Below are 17562 nucleotides of genomic sequence, written 5' to 3'. Positions count from 1 at the left end.
TCTAATGAGATTAGGTCCTGGGGATTAATGGCGTGGCTAATTGATAGACACACAGCCGGGGAGGATGAAAATCCTTCCATTCCCCCGCCGCTTTTTGGGGCCTCAGCTGACTAATTGAAATCACAGGGATGGACACAAATACACGTTGTGACCCAGCTCTGCAGTGTACAGGGAGTTAGAACCGCCAGGCCTTGACATCCAGCAAAAACACAAACAGAGAATAGTACAGTCAGTCATTCAGCGAGGGTGCAAAATAACCAATGGCCAAGTTTAAAATAAAAATAGCATCAAGAGTATATTCCAGGAGGGTGTAATCTCAGAAGGTTGGGAGTGAAGAACACTGATGGTTGAACAGGGTAGAAATAAGTAAGGTGCCACATTTTTAAAACATGTCTCATTTATTTTCTAAAGCACATATCCAGATCAATGAAGAAAATAATTCAGATACACTGAATAATAGAACAACTATCAGCAGGCATGGCTGTTTAACCCTTGAACAGTTCCAACTTCAGAGGCCGACAGGAATGCGTCAAAGACACATGAGAAGAGGGAGGGCTGCATTTGACATGTTAAAAAAACTGAACTATAACAAAGCTTTCTTAATTCTTAAAAAAGAACCAACAATTTTTTTTGTGTGTGAAAAAGATCAACTGAAAGAAACCTACATACAGCATCTTGACCAAAATTAGAAAAGAAACACACGCACACATTGAAAATGGCCGGGCCAAAATGTCATTCAGCCCATTGAAGAGCATCAACCTTTTGGTTGTTAATACTTCAAAAAATAGGTATCTTACAGCATTTTCTTTTTTGAATGTCTTTTTACAGAGTATATTCGTATATTTTCAGCGTACTATTTTTTTTACATTCTCACCACATAAGAACAAGTGCGTTGAATAAAACAGTTTGGAAAAAAAATCATGCACCTTTTAATAGTTTTGTTGACCTAAAAAATGGGAATGTTCAAGGCAAAAAAATCCTTATAACGCTTCTTTTTCAGTGCCTTCTTTCCAAGCCATTTAAAGTCGTACTCTCTCGTACTGTCTCACTACTCAGATCATGCCTATATAAGTTTTACAGTGTGGAAAGCAACACAAAACCGTACAGGGCAGGCAAGCGTCCAAACGTAAATGCTCCTAGACTGAGTTCACAGAGGAAAGGCAGGCATTCTCTGTTTGTTAGAAAACCCCCACATTTATAAAAACAACCACATACACTCACACACCCAATGTCAGTGTGTTGTTGTGTTGACCGGATGATGCTTTGGAAAGTCTTCGATCACCCTAGTGTGTATCAGGTCTCACTGACAGAGGGTTGCTTTAGTAGTACTTCCCCAAAATGCTCCAAAAGGTCAGAGTTCAACTGATCTTAACCTGCAGCCAGCCCTCGTTGTGAGGTTCACTTCTCTGTGTTGCTGCTGGGTACAGTAGTTCTTTCTACACCAGAGAGAAGAGGAGAGGGAGCCATATGAAGGTTGGGGGCATGGAGGTTACAAGGGAGTGTGCCGCTCGAAACCACTCCAATGGCAAACAACCCTGAGATAGCAGGAGTTCAATACAAAACACACCACAAAAGGCACTTTATAAAACGACAGTGCTTCTGTTCTAATGAAATTCAAGTTGAGAGAGAAAGTGTCTTTCTGTACACTGTTCAGCGTTAAGCCAAAAAGAGACGGGTTTGTCCTGTTCCTTTTTACCATCCAAGCCAAACGAGCGTCATCACTCCTGTTTCTCAGAAGCGCCTTGTGTCCCCAGATAGCTTGAAATTCAGTAGAGTGAGAAACAAAACACACTAAAAACTTGCCACTAAAAAAAGCCAGAATAGAGTAGCAGCAGAACCTGGTGAGGTCACAGGCCGTGTTCTAGAACAGTCTCTAACGTCCGTTCTGTCCTCACTGGTCTACTATGGAAATATCTAATGTGGTACTGCTTGGGCCCTGCCTGTGGTTTCGAGGAGCATCTGACCCCAACCCCAAACCCTCCCCCCGGACCCCCTCCGTACCCCACCCCTTTCTCAGTCGTCGTCTCCTCCGCCGTAGAGGTCAGCCAGCTTCTTGAAGCGGGGGCCCCAGTCGTTGAGGTAGTCGTAGTCCTGGTCCCCTGAGCTTGAGGAGTTGAGGGAGCTGACAGAGCCGGCCGTGGAGCCGCTGCCCTCATAGTCAAACACCAGCAGGGAGTCATAGGGCGGGGCTGTGGGGTCGTTGTCTGCTGCCCTCAGACCCTGACAGAGAAACAGATAGAGGGTTAGTTAACACTGAGGAGAGGAAGGCAAAATACTTCTACTGTGCCTTGCTACTGTGTTTGAAAACTTTTGAAAAGATATCACTGTTAAGTACAGGGACGTGAACATTAACACACTTGTATGATCTTTTGAGATGAACAATGTCTAATAGTTAACATACGTCGTTGATGAAGTCTCCAATATCTCCGGGATGAGGCAGGCTAGGTCTGATGGGGTACTGGGACTCAGCGATGACAGGCCTCTCGTCCACCCTGCGCACCCCCGTTGGTTTACAGATGATGTGATCCAGAGCCTCGGGCTGCTGCAATTGGCTTAGGTCATAGTCCTGCAACACCAGACAAGGAAGGGGACTCGGTGTGTAAGAATGGCGAAGAAAGTGTCTGAGTCCAATCACAGTATTTTTAAACATTACATCTTCATCATCGTTGTCGTCATCATCATCATTGCCTTCATCATCCTCGGTGTGGTCATCAGGCTATAAGTATGGCTGCGTTGTTAAACGAAGTCCTAGTGCATGTGTATATCACTGACCTGGTCCTCCTCTCCTCCTCCCTCCTCATCGTATTTCAGGATGTTGTCTCTGACGTCGTCCTCTGGGTCAATCAACAGGGGCTTGGCCTGACGCTCCTTCTCCCTCCGCTTCATCCACATCACAAACACCAGTACCATTGCTGCAACACACACAGCACATCAGCAGGGTAGACAGAGGAGGGCTGGGAGTAGTAGGTTGACACAGTCAATGACACCTACAGCACAGGTGTGTGTGTGTGTGTATAAGTGTGTATTATACTCACTAAGCAGTATGATGATACAGATGAGTATGGCTATGATCGCTCCGGTCCCCAGTCCAGCGGCAGCTACAGCTCCGGTGGTAGTACAGTCTCCGTTGTCGTCACACGGACACACCTTGACCTTTATCATAGACCTGTTAGAGAGGGGCGGGTTCCCAGAGTCCGACACTATGATGGGAACATCATACACCCCTGCATCCAGGTAGGGAATCCTCAGTCTCAGCTGGGCATAGTCACCTGCACATAATCACACAGACACAATGTCCCGTCACTGCGTGAGGCTTCCAGTATCCAATAGCAGTGGTGTAAAATATAAACAGTTGACCATTCTGGGGTTTTACTGTAGTCATCTATGTGAGCAGTACTGCAGAGATACAATACATGCAAATGCATACTGAATAATACACAGGCAGTTACTGTAGCTCAATACACACACAGCTACAGCACAGGATATCTCATTTAAATATATATATGTTTTTCCACAGCACATCACAACACAAAAACTAAAAAACTAAACGCACACTATACAACACATTCCCCGAGGTGATCAACATATGGTTTCCAAATTTCGTCAAACAAATCTGGTTTTTATTTCGCTTTATAATATACAAAATCCAACAATATGTAGACAGGTAGTTCAGTCCTCCAGTTTCTTATTGAGGGTGAATATGAGGTTTATAATTCATGGCTATACATTTTCTTTGCAGCAATTAGACCTAGATTACAAAACTTTCTCTGATATTGATCACCAATATTTACACTTCCCAACAGACAGAAATGGATATAAATTCCTAGACACAATGAAATGACAGCACATACATGATCCCACAATGGTGTCAGTTTATCACAGGACCACAGCATGTGCAATAAAACGGTTCCTTTGAGCTTTCTGCATCTCCAACCAAAATGTGACATTACATTACGGTCCTATGAATGATCTTAAATAATCATAAGGTACTACATTTTTGTGACAACACTCCTCCATGCACCAGAATAGTCTGCTGTCCATTGTTTAAGTGAATGCAAGATGTGTAGCACAGTAATACATGTTCATATGAGGTAGTCCAAGACCCCCAGGCCATTTCATTTATTAAAAAGGTTGGATGAAATTGAAACTGTCAGGGTATGGAATAAATACATCAATCTTGGTAAAATATACATTTTTATTGTGTTGACTCTACCTACATGTAACATAGATATTGGGAGAGATCTCCCATCTCTGAACATTGAATTCAATCTTATCTATTAAAGGAAAGTAATTGATTTTATATGCCTCCTCCAGATTACATGGCATCAGTACACCCAGGTATTACATATGTGTCTTTGTCTATTTCCACTTAAATGTACTTTCTAAGCTTGAGAAGTATAATTAGAAATGGGCATTATTCCAGTTTTTTTCCCAATTCACTTTAAATAGAGCACCATATGTGTCCAACAGTAGTAAAAGAAAAGACAGATAAAGTCAAATGTAATCCGCATACAATGACATTACACGTCGATCCCCACCAATCTCCATGCCCCAGATTGAGCCATGAGTTCTAATTACTGATGCTAAGGGTTCTGTGACTAAAGAAAAATAAATAACTAGACAAAGGGCATCCCTGTCTTGTCCCTCTTGATAACAGAAATGATGCATAGATCTGTCAATTTGTTCATATAGATGCTTTGGGGGATTTGCACTAGCTCAATCCAGGAAATAAATAACAGATGAAAATCAAACTTTTTTTTAAAGACAGTCACCAAATATGCCCATTCCACCCCATCGAATGCTTTTTCAGCATCTATTGATACTGCCACTTTTGGAGTGTTCAAGTTCTTGGTGTGATGAATTATTGGAGGTTGTCTGAAGAAATCCTGTTCCTGTTTCTATGCGAAAAGCCAATACTTTAGCAATGATTTTGTGATCCACATTCATGAGTGATAATAGGCAGACAGATCCGCATGACAATGGATCCTTATCTTTCTGTTTAAATAGGGCGATTGTAGCCAAACAGAGACTGGGGAAGTATGTTTTTCTCTAGATCTGCTGTGAGCATAAGTAATATAGGTTTCAGTCATTTGGAACGGAAGTGTCGATATATTTCACTGGGAATTCATCATTAGATGTCCTATTTTTTAGATTATTGATGGACTCCAACAATTCACCCGGGGTAATGTTTCTATCCATATTCATTTTCTCTGATACACTTATAATTGGTCAAATTGGCTTATTAAGGAAATGGTCTATATCCTAATTTGAACTTTTGCTTTAGGATTGATACAGTTTGTGATCAAATGTTTTAAAGACTGAGTGGATTTCAGAAGGATCCATTGTTATGCTACCTGGGGTTTGAATGCTATGGATGAAGCCTATTCCCCCTCAGGAAACTAAAAAGATTTGGCATGGATCCTGAGATCCTCAAAAGGTTCTACAGCTGCATCATCGACTGCATGGTACGGCGATTGCTCGGCCTCTGACCGCAAGGCACTACAGAGGGTAGTGCGTACGGGCCAGTACATCACTGGGGCTAAGCTGCCTGCCATCCAGGACCTCTACACCGGGCGGTGTCAGAGGAAGGCCCTAAAAATGGGCAAATACCCCAGCCACCCCAGTCATAGACTGTTCTCTCTACTACCACATGGCAAGCGGTACCGGAGTGCCAAGTCTTGGACAAAAAGGCTTCTCAACAGTTTTTACCCCCATGCCATAAGACTCCTGAACAGGTAATCAAATGGCTACCCGGACTATTTGCATTGTGTGCCCCCCCCCCCAACCCTTCTTTTTACGCTGCTGCTACTCTCTGTTTATCATATATGCATAGTCACTTTAACTATACGTTCATGTACATATTACCTCAATTGGGCCGACCAACCAATGCTCCCGCATATTGGCTAACTGGGCTATCTGCATTGTGTCCCACCCCCCGCCTCCCACCACCTGCACACCCCTCTTTTATGCTACTGCTACTCTCTGTTCATCATATATGCATAGTCACTTTAACCATATCTACATGTACATACTACCTCAATCAGCCTGACTAACTGGTGTATGTATGTAGCCTTGCTACTGTATATAGCCTGTCTTTTTACTGTTGTTTTATTTCTTTACCTACCTATTGTTCACCTAATACCTTTTTTGCACTATTGGTTAGAGCCTGTAAGTAAGCATTTCACTGTAAGGTCTACCAACACCTGTTGTATTCGGCGCACGTGACAAATAAACTTTGATTTGATACTGTATGTTTCCCTTCCTATTTCTTAATTTACCAATCAAGTATTTTCCATGCACTTTCACCTTGCTCAACATATTGTTGCTTAGATTTCATGGCAGCAATCTCTGCAGATCGGGTGTATATTGTGTTACATTCGAGCTTCAAAGTGTTCAACTGTTGAAGGGTGTTCAAATTTTGTGTTAAAATGTTTGTTCTAGTATTTCTAATTCTTTATGGGTATTCTTTTTCTTATGTCAAGAGTAAGACATGATTAAACCTCTTGTATATGCTCTCGTATAAGAGCTTCCCAGACCACAGTTGGGCATACTTCATTATTTAAATATCTTTCCAAAAACATGTATTTCTGTGTGTTGAGCTATGAGGTAAACTTCTTATCTTCCAAGTAACATTGTGTTGTGAAGTAAAAAAAGAAACACAATAAAATAACATTAATGAGACTATACACAGGGGGTACCGGTACAGAGGCAATGTGTGGGTGTACAAGTTAGTTGAGGTACTTGAGGTAATATTTTCATGTAGATATTGCATTGATAATAAACAGCGAGAAGCGGCAGTGTAAAAAAAACAAGAGGGGTCAATGCAAATGGTTTGAGTAGCCATTTGATTATTTGTTCAGCCGTCTTATGGCTTGGGGGTAGAAGCTGTTAAGGAGCCTTTTGGACCTAGACTTGGCGCTCTGGTACAGCTTGTCGTGTGAGAAGTCTATGACTTGGGTGGCTGGAGTCTTTGACAATTGACAATACAGTGGTGTGCATTCATGGATGCCAAGGTAAGCCACGTTTACCCAAAAATATTGATCAAGAAAGAAAGAAAAAATGTATCTTTCTTATCTCTGTGTTTCATAATTTTCCCTCAATTCGCAAGGGGCTGAATGTATCTCATCAGAGAAAGCATCTGAGCGAGCAAAATAGCGCCCCTCTTTCTTTGTATGTGTAGCCCATCTCTAAATTATTGCCAATCCACGTTGAGCTACACTGAGTGTGCTCAACTGTGAATGGTCCTGGTGGTCCAAAAAAAAGTGTAAAGGAAAGCCAGTTTGGATTTGGCTTCATACCAATCACATCACATCAAAAGCTAAACGTTATTGACAGAAAAATACTTGAAGTGTTGCATCTCGTTGTGTTGTTGTCCTCCGGTGGTTAGCTAGGGATTTGGACTTGCGGTTTAACTGCATTCTCCGTACTAGCCAATGATTATGACGGTGATCCTGATCTAATCATGAATTAATTCATTGTGTCCCTGGCCTGAAGTTCAATATGTAGTAGGCTAATGTTAACTAACTGGCTCGTCGTTGCCCATGAAAGGAAGTTAGGCTAGTGAGCAAGCATTTTAGCCAGGTAGCTTAGGATAACTAAAACTGAAAGTGTGTACTGTATGTCAGTCATAGACTGTTTTGGCAACATGAAAGAAAGGAGGATGGCATTGACATTTCTCAACAAGTAGGGTGAGTCGACATGTTTTTTTCTACTTAGCACAGAAATCAGTACCAGTTACAGCCAAATCATATTTAGCTTAATTAAGTTGATTGGAATAAATCGTTTAAAAATATATATATTTTAGTGCACACTGTATTAGACTAAGCATAGGTGGTTTAATGATGTTGAAATGTTGAAGTTGAAATGGTGCTGGAATATTGGAGCCAGCTCCTCTTTTCTTTGTGACTTGCTGTAACTCTGTGGTTCTAAATCAATAGTTGTTTAGTAGTCCGAAAATGTCAGAAACATAAACTTGATTGACCAGCAACTGTTCGTTATTTGCGATATGCTTTGTGGACTCCACTGGACAGATGTTGCTCTCCGGTTTTGTGATGAAACAAAGGTGTGGTTGAATTTATGATGCCACTGTGTATTTTTATTGTCTCAGCCTTAGGCCTATATCAAGGTGGCAAGGCAAATTAACTAACAGGTTATAGGTTAAACAATGCACTTTCTTTTCTGGCTTGATTTCCCCACACATGATACTGTATTTATATAGTCTTGGCCAGATACATTTTTTTTGACCATTATTTAACTAGGCAAGTCAGTTAAGAACAAATTATTATTTACAATGACGGCCTACACCGGCCAAACCCGGTCCAATTGTGCACTGCTCTATGGGACTCCCAATGACGGCCAGATGTGATACAGCCTGGATTCGAACCAGTGACTGTAGTAATGTCTCTTGCACTGAGATGTAGTGCCTTAGACCACTGCACCTCTCGGGAGAGCTCTAGTCAACCACAAATGCCCTATTTTAAGTAAGTAAGGTGTGTTACGAAGGACAATATTTATCTACTGAAACAAAATATAAACGCAATATATGTGTTTATATCATGTTTCATGAGCTGAAATAAAATATCCCAAAAATGTTCTATCTCTCAAACTTTGCTCAGAAATGTATTCACATTCCTGTTAGTGAGCATTTCTCCTTTGCCAAGATAATCCATCCAACTGACAGGTGTGGCATATAAAGAAGCAGATTAAACAGCATGATCATTACACAGGTGCACATTGTGCTGGGAACAATAAAAGGTTGTTCTCCACCATAAGCAGCCTCCAACATTATTTTAGAGAATTTGGCAGTATGTCCAATCGGCCTCACAACAGCAGCACGCCCCTACCTTTTAAAAAAAAAAGGTGTCTGTGACCAACAGATACATATCTGTAGTCCCAGTCATGTGAAATCCATAGATTAAGGCCTAATGAATTGATTTAAATTGACTGATTTCCTTAAATGAACTCTAACTCAGTAAAATTGTTGCATATTATGTTTATATTTTTGCTCAGTGTTTAAAAATGTCCATTGCCCAACTAGTACTAAATTAAACGTTTTTTTAATATATAACATTTAAATAACATTTCTTAAAAACAGGCTAAGTTTTTAAAACACCTGCTCATTCAGGGTTTTTCTTTAATTGAACTATTTTCTACATTGTAGATTAATAGTGAAGACATCAAAACTATGAAATAAAACACATGGACTCATTTAGTAAACAAAAAAAGTGTTAAACAAATCAAAATATAATTGGGAATCTTCAAATAGCCACCCTCTACCCTTCTCTCTACCAGCTTCACCTGGAATGCTTTTCCAACAGTCTTGAAGGAGTTCCCACATATGCTGAGCACTTGTTGGCTGCTTTTCCTTCACTCTGCGGTCCGACTCATCTCAAACCATCTCAATTTGGTTGAGGGCGGGGGATTGTGGAGGCCAGGTCATCTGATGCAGCACTACATCACTCTCCTTGGTAAAATAGCCCTTACACAGGCTGGAGGGGTGTTGGGTCATTTTCCTGTTGAAAAACAAATGATAGTGGGACTAAGCCCAAACCAGATGGGATGGCGTATCGCAGCAGAATGTTGTGGTACACATGCTGGTTAAGTGTGCCTTGAATTCTACATAAATCACAGACAGTGTCACTAGCAAGGCACCCCGACACCATAACACCTCCTCCTACATGCTCCACGGTGGGAAATACACATGCGGAGATCATCTGTTCCCCCACACCATATCTCACAAAGACACAGGGGTTGGGACCAAAAATCTCACATTTGGACTCCAGACCAAAGGACAAATTTCCACCGGTCTAATGTCCATTGCTCGTGTTTCTTGGCCCAAGCAAGTCTCTTCTTCTTATTGTTGTCCTTTAGTTGTGGTTCCTGTGCAGCAATTCGACCAGGAAGGCCTAATTCATACAGTCTCCTCTGAACAGTTGATGTTCCGATGTGTGTTACTTGAACTCTGTGAAGCATTTATTTGGGCTGCAATTTCTGAGGCTGGTATCTCTAATGAACTTATCCTCTGCAGCCGAGGTAACTCTGTTTCTTCCTTTCCTGTGGCGGTCCTCATGAGAGCCAGTTTCATCAAAGCGTTTGATGGTATTTGCGAGTGCACTTGAAGAAAGAAATTTTCCGTATTGACTGACCTTCATGTCTTAAAGTAACGATGGACTGTTGTTTCTCTTTGGCTATCTTCCCCCCCCCCCATACCTTGTCACAACAAAACTGATTGGCTCAAAAGCATTAAGAAGGAAAGAAATTCCACAAATTAACTTAAGAAAAGTTTATTTATTTTGATTGTTTATTGAAATTCATTCCACGTGACTACCTCATGAAGCTGGTTGAGAGAATGTCAAGTGTGTGAAAAGCTGTCAAGGCAAAGGGTGGCCACTTTGAATAATCTATAACCTTAAATACATTTTGATTTGTTTAAAACTTTTTTGGTCACTACATGATTCCATATGTGTTGTTTCATAGTTTTGATGTCTTCACTATTATTACACAATGTAGAAAATAGTAAAATAGCAATAACAATTGAGAAAAATCCTTGAATGAGTAGGTGTGTGCAAACTTTTGATTGGTACTGTATATATTATTATCATGATCATTATAAAAAAAATATATATATATATTATATATATATATATATATATATATATATATATATATATATATATATATATATATATATATATATATACACATTTCAGTCTGTAGGTGTAATCTACGATAGTAGAGGAGTCTGGGTCACTGCGTGTTCAGCTCCCAACCACTGCGTGTTCAGCTCCCAACCACTGCGTGTTCAGCTCCCAACCACTGCGTGTTCAGCTCCCAACCACTGCGTGTTCAGCTCCCAACCACTGCGTGTTCAGCTCCCAACCACTGCGTGTTCAGCTCCCAACCACTGCGTGTTCAGCTCCCAACCACTGCGTCAGTATTACAAGTCCATGTTATGTACAGTCACATAGTCCGGAAAGCATTCAGACCCCTGGACCTTTTCCACATTTTCTTTTACGTTATAGCGTAAATAAAATTATTTCTTATTGTATTATTTCCTCATCTATCTACACACAATACCCCATAATGACAAAGTTTAAACAGGTCATTAGAAATATTTATAGATGTATAAAAAAAACAACAACCCAGAAATACCTTATTTACATACAGTTGAAGTCGGAAGTTTACATACACCATAGCCAAATACATTTAAACTTTAAACTCAGTTTTTCACAACTCCTGACATTTAATCCTGGTAAAAATTCCCTGTCTTAGGTCAGTTAGGATCACCACGTTATTTTAAGAATGTGAAATGTCAGAATAATAGTAGAGAGAATTATTTATTTCAGCTTTTATTTCTTTCATCACATTCCCAGTGGGTCAGAAGTTTACATACACTCAATTAGTATTTGGTAGCATTGCCTTTAAATGGTTTAACTTGGGTCAAACGTTTCGGGTAGCCTTCCACAAGCTTCTCACAATAAGTTGGGTGAATTTTGGCCCATTCCTCCTGACAGAGCTGGTGTAACTGAGTCAAGTCTGTAGGCCTCCTTGCTCGCACACTTTTTCAGTTCTGCCCACAAATTTTCTATGGGATTGAGGTCAGGGCTTTGCGATGGCCACTCCAATACCTTGACTTTGTTGTCCTCAAGCGATTTTGCCACAACTTTGGAAGTATGTCCATTGGAAGGTCATTGTCCATTTGGAAGACCCATTTGCGACCAAGCTTTAACTTCCTGACTGATGTCTTGAGATGTTGCTTCAATATATCCACATAATTTTCCTGCCTCATGATGCCATCTATTTTGTGAAGTGCACCAGTCCCTCCTGCAGCAAAGCACCCCCACAACATGATGCTGCCACCCCCGTGTTTCACGGTTGGGATGGTGTTCTTCAATTTGCAAGCCTCCCCCTGTTTCCTCCAAACATGACGATGGTCATTATAGCCAAACAGTTATATTTTTGTTTCATCAGACCAGAGGACATTTCTCCAAAAGTACGATCTTTGTCCCCATGTGCAGTTGCAAACCGTAGTCTGGGTTTTTTATGGTAGTTTTGGAGCAGAGGTTTCTTCCTTGCTGTGCGGCCTTTCAGGTTATGTCGATATAGGACTCGTTTTACTGTGGATACCTGTTTATTCCAGCATCGTCACAAGGTCCTTTGCTGTTCTTCTGGGATTGATTTGCACTTTTCGCACCAAAGTACGTTCATCTCTCAGAGACAGAATGTGTCTCCTTCCTGAGCGGTATGACGGCTACGTGGTCCCATGGTGTTTATACTTGCGTACTATTGTTTGTACAGATGAACGTGGTACCTTCAGGCGTTTGGAAATTGCTCCCAAGGATGAACCAGACTTGTGGAGGTCTACAATGCTGATTTAGTTTGATTTTCCCATGATGTCAAGCAAAGAGGCACAGTTTGAAGGTAGGCCTTGAAATACATCTGCAGGTACACCTCCAATTGACTCAATGATGTCAACAAAGTACTGACTAAAGGGTCTGAATACTGATGTAAATTTAACATTTCAGTTTTTCTTTTCAATATATTTGCAAAAAGTTCTAATAACCTGTTTTTGCTCTGTTATTATGGGGTATTGTGTGACAATTGATCCATTTTAGAATAATACTCTAAAGTAACAAAATGTGGAAAAAGTCAAGGGGTCTGAATACTTTCCGAATGCACTGTAATTTGTGTTTGTGAAACAAATATAGTGTTTACTATTAAGGAGTCCTGTCTAAGGCTGGTTCTACCTTCTGAGAGAGATGAGACCCGTCCAAAGTATACATCATTTCTTCTGGTATACCTCTGCTTTTCCAAAGCAAAGGACTAAGTTATCCCTCGCAAGGTCAATAACAAGAGAAAAACAACATAAAAACCACTTGCCATCACTCTGTTAATTGAGAATAAAATGAATTTGATTATTTAGGCATTAGGCATCATTATAGTATATTAAATAGAAAAATGTGTTCAACTCCAATTAAATAAATGCCAACAAATGCAGGCCTATAACCACTGGAGTAGCCTACAGTTCCGTTGTACTGTACACATCCACATGTGGGGCTCACTTGTCTTGACCCACTGGGGTACAGAGCTCTGGGCACTGGTAGAGGCAAAGCAAGTGCCATTTGTTCACGTGTTGTTTCAGAGTTTATCAGCTACATGTTCAGTTGGCCTAGCTACATTTCTTGTACATTCCACCTTGGGATTCAGTTAATGAATTCATTTTGATATAATTGTCCAACAAAGAGCTGGAAATAATGATTGAAAGGTGCATAATTGTGGGCTTGGTGCACATAGCCTGCGTGTTTGTCACTCTCTTTTATAAACTCGGCAATTGTCCCATGTTTCTTCAACATTCATTCAACCAATTCATGAACATTATTCAATGCACTTTCTATGGGAAAAGAGAAAAGAAAAGGATAATCGGCACGTGATGATATCATGTTGCCCACATTGGTAAGACATTTTCCAATTCGCATATCAACTTCCCTGTTATGATGCCTAAATTCGGGCGAAAGTACATTAAACGTGTTAAAAAGAAGGAAGGGATAGAATGCAACGGAAATAAAAGTATTGTGTGCTTACAATTTCAGTGTCTTCGGCTGTATGATATTTCATCTCTCCCAGCCTTTCCCCCCCCCCCCCCCCACATACGGGACATTTCATTTCTTCCCACCCACCCAGGCTTTTATAGCCTATCGGCTGGGAACCGTTCAAAAATAAGTGTCCAGATCACACCAATCATCATGTTGCCTTGTTCACTTGTCTGTTCCTTATTTAAACAAATAGTTCATGGCTACAGCCTACCAATTAATGGTTTGCCATTCATGCTGCGTAGTCAATAGTCATAAAAGTGTTATTCATTTATACAGATGGCCTGAGCGGTTGCTGTGCTTTTCTTTCCAATAGGCATGTGAGGGAAGGCCTTAACAACTCATACTGTTCTCTTTTGTGTCTTTGATGTGGTGGGGTGTAAAAGTCCATCGTTCACCTCATTTCAGTAGCCTAAAAAGTTCAATAGTCCAGTGCCCCATCTGTCATACATCGTCTGTTGTAGAGGCTGTCCTGTAGTCTATACATTTCATTCATTGCCATATCCACTGTTCTCCTTGTCCAGGTTATCCAGGAATCAGGTAGCTTATTTTGCTGATTTCAGTGTGATGTCTGTCTCTTTCCTTCCGTGTTACCCGTAGATGTGCGGGGTAATTGTTTTTCCCATAGCTTTTCTTTATAGGGTCAAATTCTCAGCTTTTCATGTAGAGGTCTCTGCTCATGTCGGCGTTGATAAAGGTCCGACTACTCCACTTTTTGGCTTGGTCAGCCGTACAACTTTATCTTTGACCCTATAGTTAAGGAACTTTGTGATGATGCCCCTTGGTTTGCTGCTCGTGTCCTCTCTCGGGCCGCCTGTTCGATGTGCTCGTTCAATTGTGGGAGCCCTTGTGAAGTTCTCCTGGTCCAGTAGTTGTGGTATTACCTTTTCCAGGAATTCTGAATTCATTTCGGTTGTTTTCGGGGGAAATATACAAAACAAAGACTTGAACGGCATCTGAAGTCCTCCGTCCTGAAGTCCCATAATTATGATTTTCTCCAGGGCTCATCCGGTTTCGGCCTTCGCCACACGTTGGCCAGTTAAGTCATATCAGCTTAGAGTTTTTGAAATCATCTGATATTTTCTTCATCTGCTTGGACAGTTTGCCATTGCCGGTGCAAATTTCTGTTAGTAGTGTCTCTAAATTCACTTAAGTCGAGTCGTCAGCTACTTGGTCCACGGTCGCGTTGTTTCACTGTGTTTGCTTGTCTCCATTTCTTGATCTTGTATTTACCATAACATGCAGTTATCTCTTGACTTCAGAGTCGAGTTCTTTTCTATTTAAGAGGCATATTTTGTGTAAAGAAAGGGAATGCCAAATGGATCCCCTAGACCTCACCGTGGCATAGCGGAAAACATAGCCCTCTGTAGTATCGGATTGTTAAAATAAATAGTGTCATAGATTAATCTGTAGGGGTGGCATCTTGTCTATCAGTGCAGAGAGATGAATGGATGTGATCTGTCACAAAGCACACAGCTCAAACGTCAACATGAGACAGAGCCATTCTGGGAGAATAGTGTAATTTACTGTAAGACCTCCATTATACCACAGTCCATCAGCCTGAGACCACACCATTGTCATCTGTCACCAGCATCAAACACACAGGAAGCGAGCATCCGCACACACACATTAGACAATATAAATCAACAGAAAGCATTATACTGGGACTGTGTAGAGAAGGGGCTTCAGTATTTAAATTCTGACAAGTTACACCTCTGGTGGAGATCTCTCAATAGTGACCCAGGCTAGCCGTGTCTTACCACTTATGCGGGAGGCGGTCCAGTTGCGTCGGACGCTAGGGGGGTAGGAGGGCAGCTCGAACACAAAAGGCCCCACGTGAGGGTCAGCGTCGGCGTCGGAGGCTGTGATGTTGACCCTGGAGCGGGGGCTGGCCCGTTCACACACCTGGGCCTCCTTGGGCAACAGCACTGGAGCATTGTCATTCACATCTATCAGATGTATCTGTAGAGTGCCTGTCCCACTGGCAGGGGGAGAGCCTGAGAGAGGGTGAAGGGGGTGGCGTAAGAGAGAGGAAGAGGAAAAAGAGAGACAGATAGGGGAGGGGTGAGTGAGGCGGGAGGAGAGAAATAGAGAGGGGTGAGAAGGGAGAGACAAATGTAATCAATCTGAGGAGAAGAGGGTAACTTCATGCGTATAGAGTACCTAAAAACACTTCCACCTGAAGGGAGGAAATATCATAAAAATGGAATACAGAAAAGGGACAGAGGGAAATGAAGGAGCTGAGAGAATATTGAGGGAGGGTTTGAGAGTGATGGAAGAATACAGCATACATTTGTTGTGAATGCTCCCAGTGATGACAGCCATAACAAATGAAACGGCACATAAATATTCCACTCACTGTGTGAGTCCAGAGCCCAGCACTCTCAAAGGACACATGAAAATGACTTTACTGGAAAGCACCACATATCTCCCTCCCACAGCACACGGGGGCTGTTGTTAAAATGAGGAGAAACATACCTTAACCTACGATATACTATGACAACAAACACATCCTAAAGTACAGTCAGACTCTGACACTATAACAACCCTGACCTACAGTCCGTGGCCAACAGACTAACAGTCTTGTATAGCTGACTGATTACCAGTCTATTTTCTGCTAAGTAACGGATGCGGCACTGTCTGCATGAATGGAGTTCAACCAAGCTCATCACACTGAGGAGATCCAACTGTTTCTCCTATTAGAGAGTAACACAATGCACAAGTTACAGCGCCAGTATGTGAAGCTCTACTGCCTCAGCACAGCAGAGCACCCCAATCGACTGCTTGTCTGTAATGATTGGCTTGGCGCTTTGTTGAGCTCCCTCCTTGGTGGAGCAGAATAAATAAAAGCAAAACTCAATCAAAGTAGAATATATCCCAGTGTCGACTGGTGTTTGAAATCAATAGGCCGTCAACAGCTTGTTGGCCGAAACTCTGCATGCTCGAGAGCAACCCACCTCATTCCCGCAATCCAATCCTTCATATCTCTGAGGTACAACACCACCTGGGCCCTCCCTCTCAAACACAGAGAGCACACACACCTCTATTTGTAATGGTTTGGGTCGAATGGTTTTAGAGTACTTCACCGATCGCTACAACAGCTTTGAAAGCACACACCTGTGGCACATTTAGACAGATATTTCACTTCTCTCCACAGTACACATGGGATGCATTGCGCAGGCAATACACACACACTCACTACACTCACTTCACTCACTTCACTCACTCACTTACCAGACTTACCATTGTCGGCAGCCAGGAAGGTGGCCTCATAGATGTTGTTCCTGACATACATGGACTCCCTGTCCAGCACGGCCATGGTGGTGATCTGACCGTTGGTCCTGTTGATCCTCAGCCAGTTAGCTGGGTCAGACAGCTTTGAGTACCTGGAGACACACAGTAGAAACTGTTACAACATATCGCATAGTGATGACCAATGTTACATCTAATTATTTCGACACTAAGCACATTTCAGGTCTGCTGAGAGCAAACTTGAATGTTGGGAAAATTTTGTGCAACTTCCAGCACAAGTTCACTGTGAAAACTGAGGCTGTACCCGCTTTAACTTACAGTTTGAACAGTGGCCAAGTAAACTACTGTGACTATTTGATCACAATATAGGCCCACCAGATTGGCCACCATAATTTTTTTGTTGAAAAAATGCATCCTATAACATGTTAACATGGAAAAAGCGGTTCTATCGTTCAGCCTGCAGTAGCAGCCAATGTGTGGTGTTCAATGTACGCCAACATTCCATGAGACTTTTGAAACAAACATGCAAGTCTTGACATTAACCTGTTAATCCACTTGTCCTTCAGACAAGGAGGTGACTGAAAATGTTGTTGTGTGATGCAAGAAACCACTTTACAAAATAAAATGCATTATTATTCCCATATCAATATTACAGAAAATCAGACAAATTATACTAACCTCTGCCTATTGGCTACTTGGCTTATTCAAGCCTGTCTCAAAA

The 17562-nt window shown here is 41.6% G+C and overlaps 1 protein-coding gene across 4 annotated transcripts in view; it reads right to left on the bottom strand.

Moving 5' to 3' along the window:
- Positions 1 to 379: 379 nt before the first annotated feature.
- The window catches only part of LOC110527925 (cadherin-4), a 241103-nt gene continuing 223920 nt past the window's right edge, over positions 380 to 17562 (bottom strand). For 2 of the 4 annotated variants that reach the window (XM_036983417.2, XM_021609553.3), the window contains 6 exons: positions 16824 to 16975; positions 15350 to 15586; positions 3036 to 3269; positions 2773 to 2912; positions 2402 to 2566; positions 380 to 2220 (listed from right to left, as the gene is read on the bottom strand). In XM_036983417.2, coding sequence (XP_036839312.1) covers positions 2014 to 2220; positions 2402 to 2566; positions 2773 to 2912; positions 3036 to 3269; positions 15350 to 15586; positions 16824 to 16975 — 1135 coding nt within the window. In that variant the 3' untranslated portion in view covers positions 380 to 2013. The remainder of the gene's footprint in view (positions 2221 to 2401; positions 2567 to 2772; positions 2913 to 3035; positions 3270 to 15349; positions 15587 to 16823; positions 16976 to 17562) is intronic. The other 2 variants (XM_036983418.2, XM_021609554.3) reach the window with 1 other exon arrangement.

Source organism: Oncorhynchus mykiss, chromosome 7 (assembly GCF_057628025.1).
Source record: "Oncorhynchus mykiss isolate SJ-2025 chromosome 7, ASM5762802v1, whole genome shotgun sequence".
NCBI lineage: Eukaryota > Metazoa > Chordata > Actinopteri > Salmoniformes > Salmonidae > Oncorhynchus > Oncorhynchus mykiss.
The sequence above is the reverse complement of the archived record's forward strand: the minus strand, read 5'-3'. Positions and strand labels throughout refer to the sequence as shown.